The following is a 17,700-nucleotide window of genomic DNA, read 5'->3' on the forward strand; positions in this document are numbered from 1 at the left end:
AAACAACCAATGGGGACGCGGCGGCCCCGCGGAATCAGAGACCAATGGCCGAGAGGAGCCCGGATTCATTCCCATAACCGGCCCAATCGGGGCGGACGGGACGGCGAGCCCAACCAATAGCGAACCGTTTCTTGGAGCGGAAGCGGCGGGACACGGCCATGCCTGCGAGCCACGAGGGGGGGTTGCCCGAGGGGGCGAGGCTTGCGTACGCAGCAGCCAGTCGCGCCGCGGCGGAGGGCGAGCACGGGCGGCGCTGGCCAATGGCGGCGCCGGAGGGGCGGGGCTTGTGGGCAGGCGGGTTCGGGTGTCCCCCGGCTCCGGCTCTCTCTGCTGCTGCTGCTGCTGCTGCTGCTCTTCCTGCCGCCGTCGCCACCGCGTGAGTTGGGAGCCGGGCAGGAGAGTCCGGGGCCGGAAGGCGGCGGGGCGGGAGGGGAGGGGAGGCCGCGCGGGGCGGAGAAGCAGGGCAGGGAGGGCAGCTAGGCAGGCAGGGAGGGAGGCAGGCACGCGAGGGGGGAAGGAGGGAAACCAAAATGGACTCTGCAGTGAGGGGAGTGGGAGGGAGGAGTTCTGGGAGAGGGTGGGCCCAAGGGTGGGGGAGGGGAGGGCCCAGGGGTGCTGGTGGGGGTGGGGTGGGCCCAGGGGGTGGGAATCCCTCGCACCCCACTGCCTGCTGTGAGAGGATCTCCCTCGGCCCAAGCCACCGGTTCCCGCTTTCAAGGGAATGGCCGCAGCTCGTCGGCAGAGCATGTGGCTTCCGCTCAGGAGGTCCCAGGTTCAAGCTGCAGCATCCCCTCCCCCGCTCCCCCCAGGTATAAAACTCCTGCCTCAAACTCCGGAGAGCCCCTGGTGGTGCATCAGCCTGTAGCCCCATAGCCTGAAGTGGGTAATCATGGAGAAGCTTGTTTCTAGACATGTTCTGAGTGTGATGTTGGTGTGTCTTTTAGAGTGGTCTACAGCTACACGCAGGGCTTGCCGATCAGAAGGTCGGCGGTTTGAATCCCCGCCACGGGGTGAGCTCCCGTTGCTCAGTCCCTGCTCCTGCCAACCTAGCAGTTCAAAAGCACATCAAAGTGCAAGTAGATAAATAGGTACCGTTCCGGCGGGAAGGTAAACTGCATTTCCGTGCGCTGCTCTGTTTCGCCAGAAGCGGCTTAGTCATGCTGGCCACATGACCCAGAAGCTGTACGCCGGCTCCCTCGGCCAATAAAGCGAGATGAGCGCCGCAACCCCAGAGTCGGCCACGACTGGACCTAATGGTCAGGGGTCCCTTTGACCTACAGCTACATGCACATCAGATCTGCCGGGGTTTCAGGCAGGAGTTTCCCCCGCCACTTCCTGGAGATGCTGGGGAGAATTCTGAATTGGCCAAAGCCTCATCGCAGGGCCACCTGGAAGTGCCCCCTGAGCACCAATGGTGATCTGGCAAGCGCTAACTAAGTAATAGAGCATCTGCTTTGGATGGCGAAGGGCACAGGTTCAGTCTCCCGGAAACTCTAGGTAGGACCGGGAGAGATTCCCACACGCCCTGGCTGAAAACTTGTAGGGCTGTTGCCAGCTTTGTGGTGCATCAGCCTGGAGTAGGATAGAGGGGAGGACTCTGAATTTACAAATGTTTCATTGTGTGGTTGCCTGGAAGTGCTCACCACTCGCCACAGGTGATCTGGTGAGCGATTACCCAGTGGTTAGAGTATCTGCTTTGGATGTGGAAGGGGACAGGTTCAGTCTCCCGGCAACTGCAGGTATGGCTGGGGAAAACACACACACACACTTCTGAAACCCTGGAGAGCCACTGCCAGCCAGTATGAACTGGACTGAACTGGGTGGATCCCCATGGTCAGACTTGGTATAAGGCAGCTTCCTACGACTGCAGCCTAACTGCAAGTCCTGGGAATGTTAGCTCAGACACTTGCACAGGACGGCAGTCTTGAATATCGCAAGCTTCCCCTTCTTTTGCTCTTACTGTACTGTATAAGCATTTCAGGCCAGGTGGTTCTTGGCATGGATACCATGATACTTCAGAAGTGCTCCCTTTTTAGGAGAAGGGGGCTCAGTGGTAGGGCAGACGTCCCAGTTTCAGTCCTCTTCATCTCCTGGTAGGGCTGTCAATGCCCCCTGCCTGAAACCCTGGAGAGCTTTTGTGAGTCAGTGTACACAGTATTGAGCTAAACACTCTCAGGCTTTTAGGCCACTATTATAAGAGCTTTATACTGTTCTGCTGATCTATCTCCACTCACTCCTAGACCACCCTTCCCCCAACTGTGGGTACCTAGATGTTGAACTACAGCCCCATAGCCTGAAGGGGGGAAGCATGGAGAAGCTTGTTTCTAGACTTGTTCTGAGTGTGATGTTGGTGTGTCTTTTAGAGTGGTCTAAACACATCAGATCTGCCAGGGTTTTAGGCAGGAGTTTCCCCCACCGCTTTCTGGAGATGCTGGGGACTCTTTGATGCAGAGCATGTAGCTTACCACTGAGCTACAACCCTGTCTATATTAAGCCAGGATATTGCTCTGTCTCTTCTGTTGATGAGTCCTGCCACTGGTCAGCAACCAGTGGAAGCAGATTGACCCAGGCCATCGGTCTGTGTCTTTGAACCTGATACTAGGAATTGGTGGCCATATTCCAACCTTTGCTCATTGCAAAGCATAGGCTGTCACATCGAAGAATGGCCATTCTACCACAACGTCTGATGTCTAAACTGGAAGATCTGGGGCTTCCGTTATCACTTTGTGGGTGGATACTGGACTTTTTGTCAGACCGCTCCCAGAGGGTTCGGTTGGGCCCTTATACCTCTAAAATGCTTAAGACTAACATAGGAACACCACAGGGATGCGTACTCAGTCCGCTCCTTTATATTCTCTACACGTACAATTGTGTCGCTGCTCACCCTAGTAATAGGGTTGTCAAATTTGCAGATGACACAACCGTCATTGGGCTCATCCCTGAAAGGGAGGGTGAAACAGACTATAGAGATGAGGTGGAGCGGCTGACAGAGTGGTGCAGAGCTAACAACTTGCTCATAAATACAAGGAAGACAAAGGAGCTTGTGGTGGACTTCAGGAGACAGAAGAGCAATATCCAGCCACTTTTGATTGATGGGGTCTGTGTGGAGAGGGTAACAACGTTCAGATTTTTGGGCATTGAATTACAAGAGGATCTGTCCTGGAGTGTCAACACAAGGGGGCTTGTGAAGAAGGCGCAGCAGAGACTGTACTTTTTGAGAATTCTAAGGAAAAACCATCTTCCGCAGAAACTGCTGCTTGCCTTCTATCACTGTGCCATTGAGAGCGTGCTCACTTATGGCTTATGTGTGTGGTACGGAAGCTGTACTACCCAGGACAGGATGGGGTTGTGCAGAGTTGTTAAGGCAGCAGAGAGCATTGTTGGCTGCCCACTTTCCACCTTAGAGCAGATTTATGCCACAAGGTGCCATAGGAAGGCACTGGACATAGTAAAAGATCCATCGCATCCTGGTCACTGTCTCTTCGAGCTCCTGCCGTCGGGACAGAGATACAGGACGATGAAGACAAGAACGAGCCGTCTTAAGAACAGCTTCTTCTCCAGAGCGATCTCAGCCCTGAATGGGAAGCCTGGACTTTGAAAGTCATCTAATCTTCCTTGCTGTACTATACTGTATTGTTTTAATTAGTGTTTTTATGGAGCAGTCAAGTAATTTCGTTGTCCCTGAGAGGGGGCAATGACAATAAAGATATTATTATTATTTCTGAAGGCCCTGAGCGAAACCTTCCGCTTGAGCAGTTCTTTCCTTCTCCCTAGCTCCTCGCCATGGGTAATGTCCTGGCTGCCAGCTCCCCAGCGCCCCCTGCTGCCGTGCCAGGGCCGGGTTCTGGCCTCGTATCGGTTCCACCAGGATTCTCCATGCCCCCTGTCAGCGGGCTGGTTCCCCCAGCAGCAGATCGTGCCACAGAAGACAAGTGTGACCAGCTTCCCAACCCAGGCACCTTCGAGGAGTGTCACCGCAAATGCAAAGGTAAAATGCTCCACTAGCACATGGCAAAGGAAGGCAGCATCTACCTCATGGGACTCTTGTACTCCTAAAACAAAAGAAGCTCATGTTTCTCTGTGTTGTTGGATTTCCAGCTTATTGAATACATATTTTGCCATGCAAGTTGCCTGTTTAGAGCATGTCTCTGGTGTATCTGGTCTGTGCACAGGCTCTGGGATCCTCTCTTGGATTTTATTTATTTCATGCATATTGCATGTTCCATCATGTAAAATGAAAGCTGCATCTTTGGGGTTTCCTAGGTGGTGTTTCATCCAGGCACTGAGCAGACCCAGATCTGTTACGCGGCTTCAGATTGGATCCGAAGTAAGGCATGCTCTGAGAGTGCTCCCATGAAATTAGTGAGAACCCCAGTTTCTTTTCTGAAAGCAAAAGCTGCATTGCTACGTTTTCACGATAACCTAGCAGTGATGTGTGCTAAAGACTTGGTTAGCCAGAAGGTGGGCAGAGACCCTGATCTGTTATCTCTTCTCAGTGGCTAAGAGGGAGCTGCCAAGGCAGACGCCAGTTCAAATCTCCCCTTGGCCATGAACATGGGTAGGCAAATTAAGGCCCGGGGGCCGGATCTGGCCCAGTCGCCTTCTAAATCCAGCTTGCAGACAGTCCGGGAATCAGCATGTTTTTATATGAGTAGAATGTGTCCTTTTATTTAAAATGCATCTCTGGGTTATTTGTGGGGCATAGGAATTCATTAATCCTCCGTCCCAAATATAGTCCGGCCCCCCCACAAGGTCTGAGGGACAGTGGACCAGCCCCCTGCTGAAAAAGTTTGCTGACCCCTGGCCATGAATTTAACATGTGACCTTAGCCATGCCTGCCTTATTTTGATGTGCAATATGGGGATAGCAGTGCTGGCATTATTTGTAAACTTCCAAGAAGAACTGAAAATTCCTTGCTGGCTTTCAGTTGTACATCTGTGCAGTTTAGCGTGTAGGACTGAGACCTGGGAGACCAGGGTTCAAATACCCACTCAGCTGTGAGACTTGCTGGGTGATCTTGGGCTAGTTACAGTGCCATCCTAATCTACTGTGTAGGGTCTTTGTGAGGATAAAATGGTGTGGGGAGAGAAACCCTCTATGCTTGAGTAGCTTAAAGTGACATACGTAGAAGTGTGAAGGTAATCATGGCATGCCGTTCTCTTGCACTTTTTCCCTTGATTTTGTGGTAAATGCTTAATTTTTTTTATTAGACCTCCTGCATTCATTTCTTGCCTTTCTTTCATGATGGAGCATTGTAGAAGCTTTCTGTGCCTTTCCCATCTGATCTCCCATCCAGCCACTGACCAGGCCTAGGCTTGGCTTCAGCAAGGCTGCTATATGCTATGGTGTCACACCAGACTCTGGAGCGTGGCTCTGTACAGGCAGTGACCGTTTCATGCAAGGGTTCCATTCCCGGCCCCCGTGCGCATCAACGGAGCGTGCATAAGCATGCCCTGCCCCTGTTCTGCCCTCTTCCAGGTCAAAAAGACCGGTGCGTCATCAGTTGCACATCAATTGGACACGCCTAAATGGCCGCCACCTGTAATCTGTCATGTCCTCCGGCTGTGCAGAGTACTTATATAAATAGCTATCATATAATTATTCCAAAAGCCTTGCAGACACATTTTGAGAGGGCGTCACTGTTCCAGGGGCCAGAGAGAGGCTGCATTTTGCCCCTGCGCCTTTGATTCCCCTTCCCTAGCACAGGATGTATATTGCTTGTGATACGGCCAAGGATTGCTTGGCCATAAAATTCCATTCCTTAGGCAGAAGGTTTCAGAGGGGCTGTCGCTTTCCCGAATTTGCTTCCCATCTTCGTAGGCACTTAAAAAAAAAGAAAAAAGATTCTAGTCCAGAGTTAGGGAGACCGTTTCCTTTTGACCTCTTGTGAAAAAGGCTAACAGTAGGCACAATGTATCAGTACTAGTTTCATTCATTTGTGTAGCATGAATGTTGATGGTCCCCCTTGCTTCCTTCCATGGCAAGTACCAACTCTTCATTTAAACAGTCTAAGGCCCGGTCTCACCCATCCTGTGGAACGAGGTGGTTAGATCAACACGGACTGGGCTAGAGGGTGGGTGGGAATTACTTTTGGTGTGTGTGTACCCCTGCATGGAAAACTTGCAAGTGAGAAACAAGCACATCCGGGAGTGGGGCTAGCTTGGAACCTTTCTCCCTGCCATGATAATTTAGTTCAGGGACAGCCAATGTAGTATCCTCCAACTCCCATCAAGCCCAGCCAGTATAGCCAGTTGTCAGGGATGATGGGAGTTGCAGTCCAATAACACCTGGAGGTCATCACCCTGGCTACCCCAATTTCGTTATTCAATTTTCAGGAGGTTCCCCCCTCCCTTAATGCAAGGAAAGCATTCAAAAATAGCAGTTTCCGCAGAGAGACACAGCCTGAAGTGGTGCAGCATATTCTACCAATTCATTCTGTACACTAGACCAGACTTCAGCTGGTGCAGATCAGACCTCCTGTTTTCCAAAAGCTGTTTGCTCTCTTAGGTTTCTTGCCAGAGGCCTGAAGGTTGGATCTCATGTCTCTGCCTGCTTACCCGTTTTTGTTTTTACCTGCTTGTTCGTGCCGACACCCAGTATGGAAAACACTTCCACACTCTCTCCCGATTGCCTATAGCATGTCCTGCCTTCAAGCAGCTCGGGATTGCAGGTGCTGGGTTCTCTCTCATTAGCCTTGCAATGAGAGGTAGGAGAGGCCGAGAGTGCGGCCAAGTGGGAATTTGAACACATTTCCTGTAATCAGACACTGGGCATCTCTGGGAGAGGCCCTAATAGCTCTTGTTTTGAGCAAGGGAAGCTTGAAAGGACAAAACGTGTCCACATGATCATCTGACACCCTCTTTTCTCACTGTTTCAGAATTATTCCCCATCCAGATGGAGGGCGTGAAATTGACTGTGAACAAAGGTCTCAGCAATCACTTCCAGGTAAGAGTGACTCCTTTGAATTTGCAGGCAGTTTGAGAGAGTCACTCTAGAGATTTTGGGTTGTATCTAACTAAGTCTTACCCCTTGATTTCTTTTTCTTTTTTAAAATATTTTTATTAGTAATTTCAACACAACATTTTTATCAAAAAACATATCATCCTTAATTCCCCCCTATTTTTCCCCTCCCTCCTCCCCAAAATATAGTCCACCCCCCAGACTTCCCTCAGCTCCTCTCTCTGGTTTATCAACATATGTTATTTTCTGCATGTTACAAAACTGTACAGATCCTTAGTTTATTTATCTAGATGTTATCAATAAAAAGTTTGTGAATGTTTATTCAAAATCTGCCAAGGAGTCCAGTTCATTTTGTTGTTTCTTTAAATACTTTGTAAAAGGTTCCCATTTATCTTTAAAATCACAGTTATCCTTGTCATGTAGTTTGTGTGTCAGTTTTGCCAATCCTGCATAGTCCATCAATTTCTCTTGCCACAGTTCTTTAGTTGGCGTTTCCTCATTCTTCCATCCTTGAGCTATTAAGACTCTTACCAGAGCTATTAAGACTCTCCACCAGAGCTGGAGTCCCAGCGAAAGATGGAACCCCTGGGGCTGCATTCAATAAAAAAAGTCAGGAGGCCTGTTTTTAACCCTTAGTAATTTTTGCAATTGGACGCGGGTTGCGCTGTGGGTAAAACCTCAGCGCCTAGGACTTGCCGATCGCATGGTCGGCGGTCCGAATCCCCGCGGCGGGGTGCGCTCCCGTCGTTCGGTCCCAGCGCCTGCCAGCCTAGCAGTTCGAAAGCACCTCCGGGTGCAAGTAGATAAATAGGGACCGCTTTCCAGCGGGAAGGTAAACGGCGTTCCGTGTGCTGCGCTGGCTCGCCAGATGCAGCTTGTCATGCTGGCCACGTGACCCGGAAGTGTCTGCGGACAGCGCTGGCTCCCGGCCTATAGAGTGAGATGAGCGCACAACCCTAGAGTCTGGCAAGACTGGCCCGAACGGGCAGGGGTACCTTTACCTTTACCTAATTTTTGCAAGCAACAATTTTTGCATTAACCTGTGCAAATGTTGATTTAACTGCCTATCCAGTCCCATCTGTTCTTTGTATTTGTGGTGCATCAGCCTAAAATATAAGAGAGGGAGAGAGAGAGAAAACACTCTGAACTGACAAAGGCTTCAAAGTGTGGTCACCTGGAAGCAGTCGCCGCTCACCCCAGGCGATCTGACAAATGGTTGCCAAGGGCTGTGGCTCAGTGCTAGAATATCTGCTTTGGATGCAGAAGGACACAGGTTCATTTCTTGGCACCCACACGACTAGGGAGAGACCCCTGTCTGAAATACTTGAGAGCTTCTGCCAGTCAGTGTAGTCAATGTTGGGCTAGATGGACTTACTTGGTATACGTTGGCTTGTTGTGTTCCTACATCTTAGTTTCATGTTGCTGTTTCGCACATTTGTTGCCTTCTTCAGGTCAATCACACGGTGGCTCTCAGTACGGTTGGCGACTCCAATTACCACTTTGGGGTGACGTACGTAGGGACAAAGCAGCTGAGCCCCACAGAGGTAAGTTTGCAAGCATTGTGGTGGGGAGAAACAATAGGTGCTGTTTCTGCAGATCTTGGGCATCTGAATAATTGGGTCATTCTCTCACCTCTGTCAGTCAGGATCACTTTCTCCCATTTTATTTATCTAAAATACCATTTAATCACCCGCAGCAAAAGGTTCTGGGATGGCGTGCAAAAGCACGAACAACTTTTACACGACATAGAAACACGAATCTTGAGATCCTTCTGGCCATAACTTTTGTTACTCAAGCTTCTAGTGACTGCTTGCGCTAACTTTTGTCATGGCCACTGATCACATTAAGATAATTTATTACTTTGTTTTTTAATCCATGCCTGATTTGTAGTTTGCTCTAATGAGCTATGTGCCCTGCCTTGAAATCTTTGGTTAGAGAATTATTATTATTATTTATTATTTGTACCCTGCCCATCTGGCTGGGTTTCCCCAGCCACTCTGGGCGGCTTCCATAGAAACCAAAAAAACACTAAAATATCATACATTAAAAACTTCCCTGAACAGGCCTGCCTTCAGATGTCTTCTGAATGTCAGGTAGTTGTTATCTATTTGACATCTGCTGGGAGGGCATTCCACAGGGCGGGTGCCACTACCGAGAAGGCCCTCTGCCTGGTTCCCTGTAACTTGGCTTCTCGCAGTGAGGGAACCGCCAGAAGGCCCTTGGCGCTGGACCTCAGCGTCCGGGCAGAACGATGGGGGTGGAGACGCTCCTTCAGGTATACTGGGCCGAGGCCGTTTAGGGCTTTAAAGGTCAACATCAGCATGGGCTATAAATATTTTAATAAATAAAATAAAGTTGAAACAAAATGAAATCAAACAAAACGTATAATTTGGGTACTCGTTGACTGATAATTTGAGGGTTCTTGATCATATAGAACTGTTGGAGGGATCTTGTGGGTCATCTAGTCCAACCCCCTGCAATTTGTGTCTGTTATTCTTATTCTTACTACTTTACTTTGTTCTCAGAGTTGTATTTCATGTAATTATGATAGCCTCCCTGCAGACCGTACCTTGGAACAGAATTCAAACAGCTTAGTTTCCTAACGTTTTGGCTCCCGAACGCCACAAACCCGGAAGTAAGTTTTCTGGTTTGTGGACTATTTTTGGAAGCCAAACGTCCAACGGAGTTTCCTGCAGCCAATCAGAAGCCGTGCTTTGGCTTTTGAACATTTTGGAAGTCAAATGGATTTCCATTCGACTTCCAAGGTACGACTGTATTGTGGAAAGACGGAGCATAAATGCTCTACCTAAACAAGTTACTTATTGGTTACCCTTTGAATGTGCTTTTGTTCCTCTCTCTGCCTCAGGCCTTCCCCGTTCTGGTGGGGGACATGGACAACAGCGGCAGCCTCAATGCACAGATCATTCACCAGCTCACAAACAAAGTTCGCTCCAAGGTGGCCTTCCAGGTACTGAGTTGTTCGCTGAGCTCCTCCTCCTCCTCTTCTCCCTTCCCACAGGTCCTCCTGCTGCTGCCATCTTCTTGCAGATCCAGGCCTTGCAGTATGCCCTGGGCCCTTTGGGTCACGGGGTATGTTGCTGGCCTGTGATAGAGGCTTGTAAATATCCCTCTTTTCCTGATCACCTACGGCGAGCAGAATTGCCTTCAGGTGACCAGGGAGGTGCCCTGCACTGCAAAACTAGATTCCCATTTAATTTACGACTACCAACTGACTAATCTCTGTCCATTGCTTAGAATTGGTTGAGGAGACTTTCTTACTTTATTTTTATATTTTAATTGCAGCGTCTCCCTCTCTTAGTCTGCTCTCTCCACGGTCCCTCTTTGATTTGGGGATTTGCAAGGGTGGGGAAAGGGATTGGCTGTGGGATTCCCTGTTGTATGACTTGATAGCGATTCAGCCTCTCGGCGTCTCCTCGGAGAAGGTGTATCTGCATGCAAGGCCAGGCTGTGTACTTGAGATCTCTCAATGCCTTGACAGTAGCTACCGACAACTGACTTCTTGCCCCATGTGTCTCCCAGCACATGGTGGCTCAGTGTGGCCCTTGCATGTCAAATTCCTTGTGCCAAACAAATGTTTCTCCTCCCCCCGGCCATCCAGACGCAGCAATCAAAATTCGTGAACTGGCAGGTGGATGGGGAATACCGGGGCGCAGACTTCACTGCAGCCGTCACGCTAGGGAACCCCGATATCTTAGTGGGTTCAGGTGAGAAAGCTCCCATTCTCCTCTCCTCATTAGACTGGCCTTTGACGTGGGTCCCTCTGTCCTGAGGGTGTGATCCACATGGCTGTATTTCTACCTGTCAGGTCCTGACCAATCCCCTCTCCTCTCGGCCCCACAGGGATCCTGGTAGCGCATTACCTACAGAGCATCACACCTTGCCTGGCGCTGGGTGGGGAGCTGGTCTACCATCGCCGCCCAGGAGAGGAGGGAACTGTTATGTCGCTTGCTGGGAAGTATACAGGTACCAACACAGCCTGCCAGATTCACCCGCGAAACAGTTCCGGCAAAGTATCTCGAAGCAGTTTCACAGTGAAAACAGTTTCATACATAAAAGCAGCACAGATGCGGAATGTTATACAGAATTTAGGGCAGATTTGAACTGTGCTCTGCGTATCTCACTGCTTAGCCCTCTTTGGCACCAATGTACACATAGAGGATTAGGGTTGTCTCTCAAAAACAGAGGCAGGAAGGATTAGGCTGTAATTTTCAACTCCTTTAAAGAAAAAAGATAACATGCCTGATTCTCAACATGCGGTTGGAGGGGGGGGGTGACCAGTGTTAGCTTGAAGATCTAAGCCTTTGCAGGTTTACTTAAAGAGATAAGCCACGTTTGATTTTTGTAGAGCTTTTAAAAAAAATATTTTACTCATTTATTGAATTTATATACCGCCCTATACCCAGAGAGCTCATAGGACTTCAGCCTTTGACATTCTGGGCAGTGGGGAGAAAAATCAAACTATGTCCACCATGCTTTTCCTTGGAGTTATTATATGAATGATGCCGAGAGGTCAAATGCAGGAAAATGGTGCTCTCTGTGGCCTTGTTGCAGTTGCTTAAAAAACATAATATGCTGCATCATGTATTTGAAATGCCACCTTTCTGCCTTGTTGGGCCCCTAGTGCTCAAAGCCTTTAATCTTGCTGTGGGTCAGGGCGGGGCCAGGACAGATGACCTCTGCTTGCCCACCAGGTCTAGTATCCTGTTTCCAACAGTGGCAAACCAAACGCTGCCAGGAAGCCCATAAGCAGGGTGCAAAGGCAAGAGGGCTTCTCATTATTTTCTGGTTAGAGTGTGGTGCTGATAATGCCAAAGTTTGCAGGTTCAATCCCTGCATGGGACATTGCAGGTTCAATCCCTGCGTATTCCTGCATTGCAGGGGGGTTGGACTAGACCAGTGTTTCCCAGACTTGGGTCACTAGCTGTTTTTGGACTACAATTCCCATCATCCCTGACAACTGGTCTTGCTAGCTAGGAATGATGGGAGTTGTAGTCTGAAAACAGCCTGAGACCCAAGTTTGGGAAACAGTGGACTAGAAGATCCATGGGGTCCCTTCCAACTCTACAATTCTATGGTGGCTCTCTGTAGCTTGGAGGTGGGGAACCTCTGGCCCTCCGGTTGTTGCTAGACCACAACCCAGATGCCCGTTCTTGACCGTTGGCCATGCTGCTGGGGGCCGGTTGGTGTTGGAGTCCCAGCAGCACCTACAACAGGGGTCAGCAAACTTTTTCAGCAGGGGGCCGGTCCACTGTCCCTCAGACCTTGTGTGGGGCCGGACTATATTTTTTATTTTAAAAAAAATGATGCAAGAGGACCATGAGCCCCGGTGGCTGCTAACCTGTGTCTTGTAAGCAGCAGGGGCTGGCGGCGGGATGATGAGCGGCACGCGAAAGGGTTCTGGAGAGGGGTTGCTTAAAATGGTGGCTGCTCGAGCGCTGCTGCTGCTGGCACCAACACAGCCCAGCCTCCTTCCTCCTCTAGGCAGGGCAGGGTGAAGCCAGGAGGAGGAAGGGAGGCGGCGGCGCCGTCGTGTGAGGGAGAGGGAAAGAACACGCGTGCTTGTGATCCACGCGGCGATTCCCAGACCGTCTGCAGGCAGATCCAGACCGCCAGATCCAGAAGGCAACTGGGCCTGATCCGGCCCGCGGGCCTTAGTTTGCCAACCCATGACCTACGAGCTCACAGGCCTGCCACTCCTGCTTTTTCAGCTGCTAAGGACCAGTGACAGATCCATGGAGGAAGAGGCGTAATATTTTCCGAAGGAGAGGCTGGGTTCCTGGGTTCTCAGCAATTCTTTCTCTCTTTCCCCCCCAGCACCTAACTGGATTGGGACTCTGACGCTAGGGCAGGCCGGAGCACACGCCACGTATTACCACAAAGCCAGCGATCAGGTTAGTGGCTGCTTGGAGATGGTTTGTGGGGTCAAGAGTAAAGCAAGGAAATACCTCTCGGTGCGTAGTATTCCTTCCTTGGACCACCTCCTCATCCTCTCCCCTTTCTGTGTCCTTCCAGTTGCAAGTGGGGGTAGAGTTTGAAGCCAGCACCCGCATGCAGGACACGAGCGTGACATTTGGCTACCAGCTGGACCTCCCCAAAGCCAACCTACTTTTCAGAGGTACGGCATCGATCTCCATCCTGCATGTTTTTACCCAACGATAATGAGGCGTGGTGGGGAGACCTGCCTCTTGAGAGTTTCCCTTTTTGCTTCAGTTTTGAATATGCTGATTCCTGGCTAGCTGGCACCCGCCGTGTGAAACGCCCTCCCATCGGATGTCAAGGAGATAAACAATTATACGGCTTTTAGAAGACTTCTGAAGGCATCCCTATTTAGGGAGGTTTTTAATATTTGAGGTTTTATCATATTCTGTTGGGATCTGCCCAGAGTAGCTGGGGAAACCTAGCCAGATGGGCGGGGTATTAATTATTATTATTATTATTTATTGTTATTTATTATTACGGCACAGCTCTGGGCAGAAAGGACCCCAGGCAGCCTCTGAATGCAAATTAATGTATGAACACGATGCCAGAGAGAGAGGGAGGGAGAGACACATGATTCCACGCAGACAAAATACAGTTTAGGCCCGCCTCGTTCCGCCGGCCAGCCTCCACCGCTTCTGACCACGGCTTTCCCCCTTCTCCCTTTAGGCTCCGTCGACAGCAACTGGATCGTAGGAGCAGCCCTGGAGAAGAAGCTCCTCCCCCTGCCCCTCACGCTGGCGATGGGCGCCTTCCTCAACCACCGCAAGAACAAATTCCAGTGTGGTTTCGGCCTGACCATTGGCTAAGCCCGCCAGCCCTTCCTCCTCCTCCTCCTCCAACCCCCACCGATTCAGTGCAGCTCGCACCCACTTTGCCCCGCCACCTGCATCCTCCTTTGGCTAGGGGTCGCCTCCGTGGGGTGGGCGTGGGGGGCCCGGGGAGCATGGGCGCGAGGGGATGGAGCAGGACGCGTCAGGGTGCAGCTAGCTGGTTCTCAGGGAACTTGGGGGCAGGGGTCTGCGTGGGGCTTGGGGGGCTACTTCCCGGTTCCCCCTCTGGGCTTCTGCCCCCAAGGTACGGTTTTTTTGCAAGAGCCAAAGGCGCCCATGACATAAGCAGCTGCAGTCGCTGCTCTGCCTGCCTGCTGCCACTAGAGGGGGGTGCTGCTTTGGGGATGGGGGGAAAGGCCTCTTCTTCTTTCTAAGGGGATCTGCGGCTGCCGGCGCGGCAAGAGGGGGGCACAACAGTTTGGGCTTGGCATGGGGGGCGCGGTTCCTGCACCCAGGACGGGGTGCTTTGCGATGGTTCTCTCCCCCTTTGCCTTCCCTGCTTTTCCTTTCTATTCCGAGAATTCTTCCTGACCCCCCCCCCCCCCCAGTCTGGAAGGGCAGAGGCAGGATTTGAAGATTTTTTTATATAAAAAAAAATGTCAGTGTATCCTAGTCTTTAGCCTTCAGGGCTTTTAAAAACCCACCACCAGGACTCCCTCAAACCTTTCTGCAGTGTGTCTGGGGAATGTTTGGGAACTCACAATCTGCCCTCCTTTTTTTTAATTATTAACATTATTTGACCCCTCAAATGGAGTCTCCTAAAAGTCCAGGATTTCATTTTTGTTCTGCTGCCTTCTGCTTTTCATTCAGCCTCCCCTCCCTCCCTACACCTCCACCTCTCCACCTGCCATCAAGGGTTCTGCAGGAAGAATGCCCTCTGTTGGCTTCTGCGTCTGCTGGACGTCACGCCGCCGCTTGCCCCTCGCCTCCTCTGCGCGGAGAAGCTCCACGGGACCATAGCAAGAGAGAGAGAGAAAGACGCCTGCCCCGCGTGCCTCCCGCTGCTGCCCTCCTGCGGAGGTGGCGGGGGAAATCTCTGCATGCCCTCCTCCCCTCCTGCCGCCAGAGACTGAGTGTAAATCATGTTTATAAGTTAATGGGAATGAGAGGATCTTTTACAGAAGAAGAAGAATCTGCAAGGCAAAAGCTGCCTCCCTCCACTGCAAAGTTGGGAATATCTGGTTCCTATTAAAACAAAAAAACAACAACATCAGCCACTCTTCCTGCTTGTCTTCCTTTTCCTCCCCCCCCCCCCCGCTTCCGATCTCATAGACCCCATAACACCGGTCTTGAAAGATCTACACTGGCTCCCAGTACGTTTCCGAGCACAATTAAAAGTGTTGGTGCTGACCTTTAAAGCCCTAAATGGCCTTGGTCCAGTATACCTGAAGGAGCGTCTCCACCTCCATTGTTCTGCCCAGATGCTGAGGTCCAGCGCTGAGGGCCTTCTGGCTGTTCCCTCGCCGCGAGAAGCCAAGTTACAGGGAACCAGGCAGAGGGCCTTCTCGGTAGTGGCACCCGCCCTGTGGAACACCCTCCCACCAGATGGCAAAGAGAAAAACAACTACCAGACTTTTAGAAGACATCTGAAGGCAGCCCTGTTTAGGGAAGCTTTTAATGTATTATTGTATTTTAGTGTTCTGTTGGAAGCCACCCAGAGTGGCTGGGGATACCCAGCCAGATGGGCGGGGTATAAATAATAAATTATGATTATAGAGGAGGGAGCTGTTGGAGATCCACGACTGATGCTTTTCGGTGCTTGCCTGGTGTGGTCCCAGGAGTATAAGTCCTGTGAATTGGCGTCCAGTGACCGTGGCCTGAGCTGGGCTCTAGCAAGTCCCCAGTCAGTGTGCATCTCTGCCAGGAAGTCAGTTGGTGAGAGTTAGTGCAGTGGACAGATAAATGAACTTTGTCCCGGGCGACCTGGGCTCACATACCCACTCGGCCAACAAAACTCGCTGCTTGCCCTTAAGCTGAGCCTGTCCCAACCTACCTCGCAGGCTTGTCGTGAGAACAAAAACTAAAGAGGTGATGGGAACTCTGCCAGCTCCTTTCCGTGGCCTTGTTTGCATGTCGCTCTTTAACCATATAAAATAACTTGGTTTAATAGTGAGTGTATACTTTGCTTCTCCTTCCTGCAGCACGCCAGAGAGGAGACAAGGCTGGCTTCATGATACATGCCAACTAATATTGGTGGGTTGTTTCCTCCAAACCAATGGAGCCAAGAGGAAACTTGTGGTTTGTTTTGAGAAAACAGAAAATGTGTGCTGCTTTGCAAGTATCACTGAAGTCAGTCTATGCTTTGTTTTCTTGCTGGTGTGCTGAGCAGCAAAGTGTGTATTCATTTAGTTTATTCTAAGTTTAATGAAGGGACGCAGGTGGCGCTGTGGGTTAAACCACAGAGCCTAGGACTTGCCGATCAGAAGGTCGGCGGTTCGAATCCCTGCGATGGGGTGCGCTCCCGTTGCTCGGTCCCTGCTCCTGCTAACCTAGCAGTTCAAAAGCACGTCAAAGTGCAAGTAGATAAATAGGGAAGGTAAACGGCGTTTGCGTGCGCTGCTCTGGTTCGCCAGAAGCGGCTTAGTCATGCTGGCCACATGACCCGGAAGCTGTATGCCGGCTCCCTCAGCCAATAAAGCAAGATGAGCGCCGCAACCCCAGAGTCATCCGCGACTGGACCTAATGGTCAGGGGTACCTTTAAGTTTAATGCAGGTGTTGCCAGCATAGTGTCGTCATCCCCCGACCTGCAGCTGTTGCTGGACATGCATGCTGCCAGGCCGTGGGACGTGCTGTCTGTGGCTGATGCCAGTTTTTGGCTCCCCAACATCTGCAGGGTCACAGGTTCCCCACCCCTGATTTAAAGTGATGTTAGACCCAGGCCAGTGTTGGTCTTCTGTTTGCACTACGGACTTCATTCTAACCTGCTTCACAGGCAGAACATGAAAATGGTGGTTGTTTATTGCAAGGCAAGTATACCTTTGCAATCCAAAGCACAGAGCCTCCGTCCCCTGGTGGTCTGGGACTCACCTGCATGTGACATGCAGCCATTTCACCTGAAAGCAATCAGGGCCATTTATATAACAAGTTTTAATTAACACTTAGTGGCGTGTCCAGTAGCTTTATGGTTTCCTCCGCTCTTGGAAATGGTGCTCATCTGTAAAATGATGGCTTAAAGGGCAGCTTGAAAAAGAGGACAGATTATTAAAAAGCTCTTTGCTTGGACAGAATATTCTGCGGGGACAGAGTAGAGAATTAAGCGCAATATATATATCATAAGCAATTTTCCAGCTCTGATGTCTAGCTGAATATGATTTACGATTCGGCAAGGCTGCTTCCCAAGCAGCAAAAAATGCATTGTGCAGAATTTGGGAGGGTCAAAGGACTGTGCTGGGTCTTTCCATAATACAGTAATGATAATTTTATTACTTCTACCCCCCCATCTGACTGGGTTGCCCCAGCCACTCTGGGCATTTGGGGCAACCTCCATGACCAATAGAAGTACCCCTACACTCCCCAACTGTAAAATCTGTCAAATAATGGAGGTTTCGTTGAAACGCTGAGGTTCCTGCATGCTGCATTGGTATGGCTCACATGCAGATTCCCCAGTGATTTGGTGGGGGACGAGCTTTTTAAAAGGCAAGCTCCATTTCCAAAGTAATTGGGCTAGCGAGTCACTCGGGGTGACCCAGATGCTGGTGGCTGAGAGTGAGCGTGACTCTTGCGCCCCTTGCACATGAAGACTGATTTGCAAGAGGAGTAGCTGTTGAAAGAGGGATGCAGACAAGCAACTGATTGTGGAGAGTCTAGACCTCTCTGTCTAGACAGCCCTCCTGCCTTTCACCTCCTCACCTGAAAATATGGGCTCCTTTGCTCACCCATCTCCCCGCTGGCTCGGCAGAGGTGCCTGGG

General features: G+C 50.7%; 1 protein-coding gene across 2 annotated transcripts; it reads left to right on the forward strand.

The window, feature by feature from the left end:
- The first annotated feature begins 194 nt into the window (after positions 1-194).
- On the forward strand, positions 195-14,998 carry TOMM40 (translocase of outer mitochondrial membrane 40). Of its 2 annotated transcripts, none has more exons than XM_083627730.1 (10): positions 195-376; positions 3,775-3,988; positions 6,878-6,945; positions 8,412-8,504; positions 9,827-9,928; positions 10,580-10,685; positions 10,822-10,944; positions 12,796-12,872; positions 12,994-13,096; positions 13,627-14,998. In XM_083627730.1, exons 2-10 carry the CDS (start codon positions 3,784-3,786, stop codon positions 13,764-13,766), a joined length of 1,017 nt encoding a protein of 338 aa, XP_083483856.1. In that variant the 5' UTR covers positions 195-376; positions 3,775-3,783; the 3' UTR covers positions 13,767-14,998. The 2 variants fall into 2 exon arrangements, with proteins under 2 accessions (XP_083483856.1, XP_083483855.1); XM_083627729.1 differs by lacking the exon at positions 195-376 and adding an exon at positions 1,686-1,739.
- The last annotated feature ends 2,702 nt before the right edge of the window (positions 14,999-17,700 follow it).

Source organism: Podarcis filfolensis, assembly GCF_964270895.1.
Source record: "Podarcis filfolensis genome assembly, chromosome: 8".
Lineage (NCBI taxonomy): Eukaryota > Metazoa > Chordata > Lepidosauria > Squamata > Lacertidae > Podarcis > Podarcis filfolensis.